At 41.4% G+C, this 12,142-nt stretch overlaps 1 protein-coding gene across 1 annotated transcript in view; it reads right to left on the bottom strand.

The window, feature by feature from the left end:
- The window catches only part of KIF13B (kinesin family member 13B), a 131,910-nt gene that overhangs the window by 6,703 nt on the left and 113,065 nt on the right, over positions 1-12,142 (bottom strand). The window contains exons 36-38 of the mRNA XM_082481709.1: positions 10,843-10,960; positions 9,621-9,754; positions 238-300 (exon numbers count right to left, since the gene is read on the bottom strand). Coding sequence (XP_082337835.1) covers positions 238-300; positions 9,621-9,754; positions 10,843-10,960 — 315 coding nt within the window. The remainder of the gene's footprint in view (positions 1-237; positions 301-9,620; positions 9,755-10,842; positions 10,961-12,142) is intronic.

The raw sequence follows: 12,142 nt of genomic DNA, 5'->3' as shown, positions 1-12,142 counted from the left end.
CAATCATATGATTAACCAGGCTTTCAAATACAAAAGTGTCACCAGTGATATAAGGGGACATTTTACCAGGACCTAAGAAAACACAGCAACACACACTGCATTGAATTGTCTCACAGTGAAGCAACAGTAGAAGTGCAACAGGTTTTAAGGAGGTAACCCAGCACTTGCTTTTGCCACCTCTGGTTTCCAGGCATGTGAATATGAAAACTGTATCATCACATCCTGGGACGTGCTTACCTGCTTTATCCTTGCAGCACTGGCATCGACACTGGCAGCCTGAACCATAATTCGCGGGACAGCCTGCAGGAATGAAAAAAAAAAACAGAGCATCGTTCACTTAAAGGATTAAATATTGTCAAACTGGTAAATTTCTATTTGAAATTCTGGAATCACAACAAACTTTTGCCGCGGAAAGACAGAGCATTGCTATTCTGATGATGTGCTCTGAAGGGGTAAAATCCTTAAGCAAGGCATCCCTGAATTTTATCACATAAGCTACAAGTACAAAGTCATAGTGTACAAAGTTTTCTGTTACACAGTTGGTCAAAGACAGACCACCGAGCAACCAGATTACAGAGAGACCTGAGGTCGTACTGGTCTGGCCAGTGAAATCCTCAGCTTCGGTCCATCTCCAAAACTCTTTCTCCATCTCCAGTACTTAATTCAGCTTAGATTTTAGCGTTGTTTGCTTTAACTCAAAAAGGAAGCCAGAAACAAGATCTGCGCAGCCTCTTTTCAAAGAGAGCATCACCACTGCCTGCGAGAGCGAAGACTACACGTGTCATTTGTTAAGCACAAGAGACTGGTCCTGTGCCAGAAGAACCACTTCTGTGTTTGAACAGTATCTTCTCTTTCATAGCATGGGGCTTGATATGAGGGTATTGACAATAAATGTCGCTCGCTGGCTCCGTATTCAGGTTTTTATGTTACAGATTTGAAATAACCACTCTCCTAAGACTGTAACAGCAGATTGTGACACTTGACTATAAATCTTAGGCTAAGCTGCCAACTTGGGCTGTCACGCACTGTTGACACTGGATGGGAAGGGACCACCAGTTCAATGGTGAACCTTGGGAAAGAGAAAGGAGAGAGGAGCAAAAGGCAGAAACATCTCTCTTTAGCGCTGTTAAATAACGTACTGCAAACGCAGGTTCATACTTCAGGGAAAGAGCTCTTTAAGGGTGACACATTATACAATCTGGGAGCAGTCTGCTTTTTTTCTTTTCTTTTTTTTTTTTTTTTTTTTTTCTCCGAGGGACTTGAGGACTCCTTCTGTAGAAACATGCAGGCAGCGCTCATCTCCGAGACAGCTATTTCCAGAATTCGACAATCTGTTTAAAGAACTGAAACTTTCCAGCTGAAGAGCAAGGTACTTTTTTCTTGCACCCCTTCTAAGAACAGTAAAGCAGGAATATGACTAATCCTGTCCCCAAAAGAAACAAACATGGGAGAAGAGAACAGCTATTATTTATACCGAGATTGCCAGGCATTAAACAAAAACATGGTTGTTCGAGGTAAAAAATAAAAAGACAAAAGATGGACAAAACCTCCTACGGGTTCACAGTGGATCAAAATAATGTTTTTTTTAAGACATTAAAGCTTCTGTTCAATAAAAGAAAGCAGAAGAGGAGGGGTTTGCTCGTCATTAAATCTGCTAATTGAAAGTACACCGCTGACGTGGGGTTCAGAGCAAACTGGCCCTATTTCGAGTGCACAAGGTATCAGCGTTTTGCGATCCTCACTGGGACATGCACTGGGGCTCCGGGGAGCGGATGGTGACCCGAATCACAACGAATCAATGAATCCTAAAAACAAACACAGCTTTAGGGCTCGTGATCCAGTGGTTTTTAGACACGTCATGCTCCAGAACTTCAGCTTCCTTTGGAATCAAGCGGTGACCTTCTAAGGCAAAAGTACTAACCCAAAAACAACTGTAGTACTGACTTGTGACCGAGCCCAGAGCTAGCTTAGAGCCAGGAGGTGCCCGAGTACTCCGACTCATCCTAAATATTAACTCAGACGTGCAAAGATAACTTGATTGCCATAACAGCCGAGTGTTTCACTTCCTCCTAGAGAGGAGAGGGATTAACTTTTCTTACGAGAAAGCCCTGCAAATTTTAGGTTTAATAGAGGCTTATGACGGTGTTAAAGGGAGCGGAGTATTTGGCAGAACGCTTATTCTCTCCTCTTCAACCAGCTTTGTACCACGGGTTGGTCCATGTTGGGAGTGCAAAGCCAAGCTATTAAATAGCACCTTCTAGTGAAAAAAATATCTGTGGTCACAAGGCATTAGGGCTAATCCCTAGGCAGGCACTTACATGGCTCTTTAAACCTTTTGCAGAGGTGCAGCTGAACCTCGGGGCGAAGCCAAGGCTCTTGAATTCAAATTACCCTAGTTAAGTATCTCCATGGTCCACAGCGCTGCGTTTTGGCACCTCAGAAAGGCTGTGCAAAAGAAAAACACTGCCCTTGTTGCTTCCACGCTTCTGTTTGTGATCTGATACAGCAGGGGAAACGGCCTTTTTCAGCAGACCTTGTATCAGGAGCTAAAGCCAGCTCCAGGCTCTCACACTGGCATCATAACACAACTTGATCCTTTTGCCCCATCTCCTCCCAGTATACCCATCATCTCTGGGAAGTGCTCTGAGATGTAGCGTTATTATCCGGAGATAAGCACTCCGAATTGGAATAAGAAAAAGCATTCAAAGGTATTTCTCAGTTCCTTTGATTTTCTTTTCTCCCTTTAAAACAAATAAACAGAGGAAAGTGTTTGTTTTTTTTTTTATCTCTCAAAACCCTTCAGTCTTACAGCCCGTAAATCCATGAAATCTAAAAATCCAGTTGATATCAAATAGCAAAAGAAAGAAACCCGTTACACTTTAATCATTCCTCATCAAGTTCTTCTCCTGAAAGGATGACGAATCTCAAGCCTACAATAACTTCGCCAAGCAATGTTTAGAAAAACATGGAGAAAAAAGCAATTATGAGAAGTGGCACTTGCCCAACTCTGGTGTTGACAAGAAACAGATGGGCAGAACCACCCTCTCTGGGGTAGCAAGGGTACTAAAACAAATCGTTGTTGTGAAATGCAGTCAAGTTACTTGGGGGGGATACTGCAAACAATGTGTTTGACTATCTGTGAAGACATTTACTGGATGAAAAATATTTCTGAACCGAGAGCCAAATTCTATCATTAAACTTTTGTAGATAGCGGCTGCTAAACCAGACATATATATTTACCCCATGGCAAAACATGACCCTTTTACAGTGATAATTTTTGGCACAATTTCTTCAACTGAGCTGACAAAGTACGGAGTAAGAGAGAACATGAAAGCAATTCACTTTAAAGCATCTTTGAATCTTTGCGGAACAAAAATTGTCTTTATCCTAAGAGCTGCTACTCTGTGCTGTGAGTTTATAAGGACTTCTAAGAGTGGGTATTTTCTGGTCAGATGAGAGGTCAGTTTGCACATACTTTGAGGGCACCAAAAGCCATGTAGTTACTAGTGATCAGAGTATCCAGAGACCAACGTGGTACATTGCGGAGCTTGAACAGAAAAAGCAAACATGTATCTCACCCCACTTGCAGAGGCATCAAAATTAATCCCAAGTGAACTCTTTTTCATACCGTATATTACATATCTGTAATGGCAACCTCTTCAATGAGCTCAGAAAAACACATTTGGTATTTCTATCATGGAATCACGGAATCACGGAGTTTCAGAGTTGGACGGGACCTCTCGAGATCACCCAGCCCCACTCCCCTGCCACAGCAGGACTGCCCAGAGCACATCCCTCAGGACTGCATCCCGGCGGGTCTGGAAACTCTCCAGAGAAGGGCACTCCCCCCCTCCCTGGGCAGCTGTGCCCGTGCTCTGCCACCCGAACCGGAAAGAAGTGTTTCCGTGTATTTGAACGGAACTTCCTGTGTTCTAACTTGTGCCCATTGCCCCTCGTCCTGTCACTGGGAACAATGAAATATTTTGTAAAATGCCTCTGACAGTGGTGACTGATGACTTCAGTACAAAGCCTTTTGGCTTCATGTCACTGGATGAAAATCCTTCAACATTAACACCCAATACGCAGAAAGTTCAGCGGCAGTTAATAGAAGAGACTGGGCCAGAGCATACAAGAATCATCCTCCGAGCCCCAGAAATGCTCTAGCCAAGGTTAGAGCTGCTGCAATCCTAAAAGGGCATTATCAGAAAACTTCCAGTGCTCTTGTCTATGCGTTACCATCCGCAGACGGGAGTGACTGAGCTCAAGGACTGTCACACTGACAGTATTATGTTCACATCACCATTTAAAAGCAGCTATTGGAAACTTCTGCAGCAGCGCATCCCAGTTGCTTCATTAAATGTAGATTTAAATCAGCTTTGAGCACTCGGGATAAAATACTTTCAGAAGACATACGCAGCAATGCGGTAAGAATTCTGAATCCCCTGTACATAGCCAAAAAAAGTTGAATCCATTTTAGAAAGGTGCCCCCAACTACATTCCTCTCTGCCCTCAATTTTAAAATAATTTTGAAGTCATTCATTATTCAAATATAAAATCTCCTGCATTCCAAAAGGAGATCTGAAACCCAGTACCGGTTTGGTTGTTGTTACTTTGGTGTTTGCTTCTTTTCTTCTCTAAAAACACCGTACACTTACATAATAACCCAAACAAACCCCTCCTATTCCACCTTCCGTATGTGGAACGTTTCAGCTTGTAATACTACTTTTGAATTCCACATTTCTAATATACTTTATGCAAAATTAACCATACCGTTTTCTACGCAGTTAAATTACTTCATTCCTAGGTCCGGGCAGATTAAAAGGGTAATTCATAACCATTTTCAAGCTAGTTCATAAAGAAGTTTCAGTGTTTTTCTCTAAGAACTTTAAAAGCCAGTTTTCCATGCTCATTCTCATTAAAAACTGTTTGTATGAGGATGACAGCAAAAACTGAACTCCGAAAGAAATCAAAACACTAACAACTCAATCGCAAGAACTAGACACATGTGAGCTCAGCCGGCCAGAGAGGGTCCGTTGAGCTATGCTGATTATAGCATCCAAACGATTCTTTATTTGAAACTCTGAAAAAAGCCTTCGAGATTTTAAAGAAGGTTCTCTGAGGCCACATTATTTACATTTGATTAAGGAATGTCAGTTCTAGCAATTATACTACGCACCATGCGCATCCATGAAAAGGTTATTTTTTAATGCACTGCCAGAAAAGGGCTTTTGTCTATTTAGATAGCTTTTCATTAACTGCATTGCATTATTTTTTAAGATTAATTACTACGTCTACATCAGAAGGTGAAAGAGAAAAAATTGAGAGCTGCCCTCTCCGTGTGTCACATGTCTGCATTTATATACCACAAACCAAAAATGAACTACATTGGCATATGGAAATTCCAATAGTTTTTTGGGTTTTTTTAACATAGCTGTGACTCCACGTCTCATTTAAGCGACATGCTAACAAAAAGACATCTGAGCATCCAACAAGGTTCTCGAGTATGAAGGTGACCAAAATCCACTCACCAAATGCACACTGGTCAGAGGAATGAGCTTCTGCCACAGCAATGTCAAAAAACAGAGACTGAAATTTAATATGTACATTTTTAATGTCAGCCCCCAATGATGCCCTAAAATGTAATTACACGGGCAGTTCCTGGAGATCAACAGGGTCAGAAGGTAAAGAACAGCAATTCTGCTTGGTGCACACTACGAAAGCCTCAGCATCTTAATAAAAAAGACAAGCGTCAAGAGCACGTACATAATATAATTAAGCACAGACAGATGAAACTCCGATTCTCCATCCACCTGCATATTTTACACAAGTATTTTAAACTTTTCCCCATCAGCAAGAAGGTTTGGTAAGGCTTTAAATCTTGCACGCTGCCGTCCTAAGCTTTTTAAAGGATAGACTAGGAAAATAAAAAGCAATTCCGGCAATCCAAAAAGGTTTAAATTGTTGGCTATTTTTTTATTTACAGACTACTGGCAATTAATTTAAAGGCATCAGATAATGGAGAAAATCGGCATTTTCTAACTTAAAAGTATATAAACAGCTTCATCAGAAACCAATCTTTTAGGTACATAAACAGCTTCATCGGAAGCCGTTCTGCTAGTTACATAAAGAATCCTATTATGCCAAATTAATTCAATCTAACTAATTAGAGAGCAGGAAGTTCTTTCAATTATTTTATGTGCTGTCTGAGAAACACACTTGAATACGAGAGCAGATTTCATTAATTGCGGTTCATTATTCTCCAGATTAGTTACTAAACTTGCATCAGAAGGTCAAAGACAGCAATTTTGTCAGCTGCCACCACCTTGACTGGAATGTCTCTGCATTTTTGAAACTCGGGCAACCACCGGCTGTAAACAAACCCGGCATTTTGTATGTTCTCGCTTACTTTAAGGTTGCTGCCAGCCTAAGCAACGGCATATGACTGAAATAAAAAGCTGCTCAAATGAAAAAAAAAAACCAAAAAAACCAACGGTATTTTCAGAACGAGTGAGCAGAACTCCATCTTCTGTTTACTCGCACTGAATCAGAGATTCGGTAACACGTTCACTCGGAGAGCTGCTTGGTCACGATGAACTTAACTTCAGTTATAAACTTGGAAAAAGGTTAAGTGCTCCCTTGGAAATGACACTTAAAAGCCCTGAAATCAACTTAGCCGTAAGACTCTGCTTACAAGGTGTAACAAAACAAATCTCCTGCTTTCTGCAGAGATTTACAGCCGTCTATCCCTGATAATTTAACTGCAACATATTGGAGATTTAATACAACAGCTGGGCCAGCAATCTAGTTCAAGATGGTTCACCAGCATTTTTCCAGAACGGCTTTTAATGACGTGAGATAATTAAGTACTCTCAAATAACGTAACAGACATGCACTGAAAAGGGAGCTTGACAAGAACTTTGGAAATTCTCTTTCGCTGTAGTTGTTTGATGAACCAGGAGAAACCAATAAACTGATCCACTTCACTTTTTGGTACTTATGTTCAAAAAACCTATTATTACATACCCGCTCGTTTGCTTTTAGCCAGGAAAGGATGATTTAGATCTTTCCATTTGCTTTGTAAAGCATTCCTTTAGTCATTTCTATTCCTGAACCTAGCTCTCCCAATTTGTTATTTACAGCAACAGAAGTCCATCAGTTCCCGGTTGGGGGTCAGATTCCTTTGCAATTACAGTCAAAATATCCTTTTGGCTTTGCCTCCCCCTTACATTTTTTGTAGTTTACCACCTACTCTCACCTTGCACATTCATTTACGTCCCCTGCCACTGTGCATCGAAGTTTTATTCTTCCACAGAACCAACATGCATTGTTCTGTATTTTACCGGGCTCAGAAATCTCATTTTTTGCGTCCTCTCCATTGCGCAGTTTACCGCAGTTATGCACGAACGACGCGCTTGCTGTCTCGCTCCGGCAGGTCAGCGATAAGGTGTTAAAGCTGATTGCCAAACACTGACCCCCGCAGCAGCCCCAGCATCCGCCGAGTACGACAGCCATTCGTCACCGCCACCAGTTAAGTTCTTCTGGCCACATTTGCATCATCAGGCCATTATAAAGGAATAGCAAGAAAGATTACGAGACACGATATTTATGATGTTCAAGCCAGTCTCACTACAACAGCACATATTTATTTTTTGGGCTGCACAGAAGCTGTAGCTAATTCTGTAGCAGTTCCTTCAATTTTTGCTCTCTCTTTTATGCACCGTGATTGCTAACAGGAGTGAAGCAGCTCTGTTTCCTTCCTGATAGAGCTGCGAAGAGTATCTATAAACCTCTCAAACCAGTGAGGAGTATTTGTAATACAATTGTCTTGTTCTATCACAAAACTAAAAGTAGTATATAATTTTAAGATTTCATTTTATTATACACGGTCGTGGAAAAACTTAAGTTGCTCTCCAATGCAACTAAGCATTAAAACATCACACGCTCCTGTTTATACATTAGTTTTTTTTTTTTTTTTAAACAAAGCAGAAATAGCATTTTCCCTCCTATTAAAAATTGTCGCGATGATGATCTGATTGCTTGAGTTTCCATAGTAATCCATAATATAAATGCAAACCTCCTTAAATAGATGTCTTCGTAGTTGAAAAGCTGACTTCAAGACAAATGATGCAAGCCTGATCTTGAACAGTGGGAAGGAGTGGGAACAGGTGGTTAGACTAGAGGCAGGAAATTAGGCCCCGCTTTAATCTCACCTCTCCTTGATTCAGTGAGAATTCAAGAAGTTGTGGAAAGGCTCTCACTGCAATTGTAAAGAGCACCTATTTGCATCTTTCAATACCCGAATACCTTTAAAGAGAGCCACTGTCTTAATTTTAGTTCTCTAAATTTCGTAGGTAAGTTTATACAATCCCAGTCTCAACGCTATGGCTGCTGTTAGCAAAAGGCAACAAGAAAATGTAAAGCATTAAATGAGAGAAGATACGGGAGTAAAATTTGCTCCTTTTAGTACTTTGTAGACAATAAAACCGCAAACGAAAATGACTTTAAATCTGCCTTATGTTTGTTTGTGCTATGTCTGTCATAAGTTACTTTTAAAAATATTTAAGTGTGAGTGTGTTGATTTATGCTCTATTTATTACTTCTACAATGACAAAGCAACTTCCTGTAGTCCTGGGACATTCTTGTAACTGCAGGTTTAGTCATAGCAAACAATGGAACTGAATGTCTGGATTCAACCACAAAAAAACAGTTGCTTGGGGATTTTAGGGTTTGTTTTGCTTTGTTTTGAGAAAAATATCCTTTAAAACATTTGTCTGCATGTCAAGAGGTGAGGAAAGGTCTGAGTTAACAGGTAAAGTGCTTCCAGAACTCCAGACGAGCGAACTAGATGACAGCAGTTAGCTGGATGGTTAAAAAGCACGGACAGAACGGACTTCCACAGACTTTGACGAGTGAGATCTGGCTCCAGCCTCATCTTCGTAACAGTTTGTTAAATCTTCCAGACTTACCCTATAGAGGACTATTCCTTTCCAAATAAACTACAGCCTCTCAAATACAGAAGATCATATTATTTATAATGGGATTCTGTATTTCCCCTGTTTTCTTTAAAAGACAGTAGCTTTTTCTAGTCTGCTTGGCCGTGCGTTAGCTACTGCTCAGAGCACAGGTGGGGTTTTGCAGCATAAAAAAAAAAAAGAAAATCAAATGCTTCTCTGACATGTGGAATAGATAAGAGAATGAACAAAAGCAACTGTCCAGACTACATAGCAGAAGATGGTAAAAGGTGACATGAGCCGGGGCGAGGGGTGGGAGGGAATAGTGTATGAAATAAGGAATTAAAAATAGAATTACATTTTCCACTTGGCAATACACAAACAGTAAGTGCACTTCATAAATTTTACTATTGTTGCTGCAAGTGGTATTACCATAAATCACACCGGTAGCGTACTTGGCACTTTTAAAAAGCCGAGTGGGCTGAGTGTATCAATAAGTTTAAACAGCTCCGCTATCTCTGGACAGAACGGAGGGGAAATGCATCACACGGCTCTACTATGACTAAAAGCTTAGTTTGCACTGCAACAACATATAAAATAGCACTTTGCCAGCAAGTCTAACAGCACCCGCCAATATTACTGCATAGCCTATTTGATTTGATTTTTTACCTGCTGTGCCAGAGGAGAGGTCTGCCTGCCCTTCTTCTCGTCTCTAACAGGAAAGAGAGACTTCAGCAGCTTTGGCATCTGAGGCACAAAGGACTTTACAGGATTCAGGTAGGAAGCAGCAAGGCTACCAATGCCTGTTGGAAAAATTAAAAAATGAAAACAGTTATGCTTCGGGGAAAGGAAAAAAACCAAAATCAATCCCAAACTCTCAAAAATATTACAAAACTGTTATCATTATATCATTATCATGATATAATCTTATTATGTATAAGACGATCATTGCATAAGATGATATCTTATATCATCTTATATTGTATAAGATGATATTATGTATAAGATGATTATTGTATAAGATGATATCTCCCAGTGGTCAAAGTATTATCCAGGAAAAAGCATTGAGTGCTTGCTCCTCCCTTGAAAGGGACACGTGAATTTGGGTAGGTCTTTATCTGTGGCCCCAGTATACAGAAAACATTTTTCATCACATGGTGTGAAAAAGCTTGTTTGCAACTGGAAACATTACATGCTTTATAAATTGCAGAAGCAGGAAAAAAAAAAATCAAAACCAAGAAGCAAAATTGAAAAAGGATGTCCATACAGCACACAATTTTAACAATTACAAAAACTTACTGGAAATAAAAGATGAGAAGACCCAAATTACAAAAAAGAAAGAAGTTACGGGCCTTCAACTCTCCTCACTCATACTGCTATTTTTTTCCGACAACTCCCCCCTTGAGAAAGCCTAGTTAGACATCACCAAACGTCACTACTATGGATCTCTGCGCTCTCAGTTACATATTACACACATCTGCTGCAAAATATCCACCCAATTCCAATGCTGCTTATTTTCCAAAACATTAGTAGCCTTTGCTGGTACGCTCACGTAAAGCATAGCATGCGCTGAGCCCAGTTAACTTTTGGCTTTAGAAACTGAACTACTGAGATAAAGACCAGACCTTCAGACAACTTTAACCCTGCGGCATTTACCACTCAGCAGAACTAGTATCAGGTTTAAAGGAAAGGCTGGTTAGAGTTGCCTAGAGTCCGAGCAGCTTTGCCACGACTGCTAAATGTTCCCAGAGAGGGAACTGCATGGACATTGCTCTGGAGAAGAAGTTTTTCTGCGTCTCTGAAAGCAGCTCAGCTTTATCTGACATTCAGGAACTGCGATAACCTCACTCCGTTTTTGGGAAAGTTGTCTTAGATTTAGGAGAGCCCTTACCCGAATCAGGAGAGTGGTTTTGCTGCCCAGAGCCCGGCAGAGAGGTCCGAGATGGACTAATGCCTCTACTGGAATTGGTGGCACCTTGGGATACATCTTGCTGACTCTCCCATCGGCCCTGGGGGAAAAAAAATAGTTGTATTTTCCCAAGTTAGCACACCAGCAAGAGTACAGCAACAGTTACACACCATGCCAGCCTGCGCAGCCCCTTTGCAAAGTTCAGAATGCGCAGAGCTGAGGAAAGACCCTTCCCCAGAAGCACTTTTAGTTGAAACACCCAGTCCTGCAAAGGTAAGCACCCTCAGCTCCCACCAGCATCAAGGCACGTAAAAAGGCTACATGTAGACCTTAAACCTATAGTATTTCACTCAATTGCACAGCTGTGTTTTGGAAGTTACAACCAGGTGATAAGTTACAGCCCGGTGAGAATCAAATAGTACTGTCAGCCCAAACTTCCTATATATTTTGCGTATCTGCTCGGGAAGAGGTCCCAAGTGAAACCTGGACACAGAGAATGTCAGAGAGAAGGGTTGAGGACAGACACAGCTCTGAACAAGAAAAGAAATCGGATCTTGGACCTAACGGCTGGATGTTAGTGCCTCGGGTGAGAGTACGGATGAGCTGATCTGATCAAGAAGAAGCAACTGTAGTACTGCAATCTTTCTCACAGCCTGGAAAAGAGAGACGGAATCCACGACAACAAGCAGCGGATACCAGGAGCCAAACTAAAGATTAAGTAAAGACAGGTTAGAGTTTTCACGTGGCCAGTGAAGATGAAACACAATGACTTTCAGACGTGCAAGAGGCTGTGTAGTGTAGATGAGGTAGGAAGAAACAGGGACCGAGAGGGCGGCAGGCCACCTGCCTTCCCAGCGTCCCAGGACTCTCTAGTTGGGTTTTCACACGGATCCCAAGGGAGGTACACACCATTTGGCACGTGGGGTGCGATTCCTCTCACTTTCACAGAAGTCTACTGTGCTTTTACATCTTTCATCTCAACCTTACGGGTCAGAAGCTGGTTCAATGGCAAAGTCTCTCGGCTAACGGAGAGAACCCCCAAGGTAGTACTGCACACCAGTGCATGACTGTCAAGAATCCACGTGGCCAAACTGTTTCTTCCTAATCCTGTCATCTTGATATGTAAAATCTTTTACAGATTTGTCTGCCACGATTACACTAAGTGACCGGCCAGAGGGTATCTGTGCTGAAAGTTTTATGTGGATACAAGAGAGTACACTGCTTCACCAAACCGAGCACCCCGTTAGGTGTGCAGTACTGAAAAGGCGGCACTGAAATCCAC

Source organism: Vanellus vanellus (assembly GCF_965231255.1).
Source record: "Vanellus vanellus genome assembly, chromosome: 3".
NCBI lineage: Eukaryota > Metazoa > Chordata > Aves > Charadriiformes > Charadriidae > Vanellus > Vanellus vanellus.
This window is presented reverse-complemented; position numbering and strand designations above follow the sequence as displayed.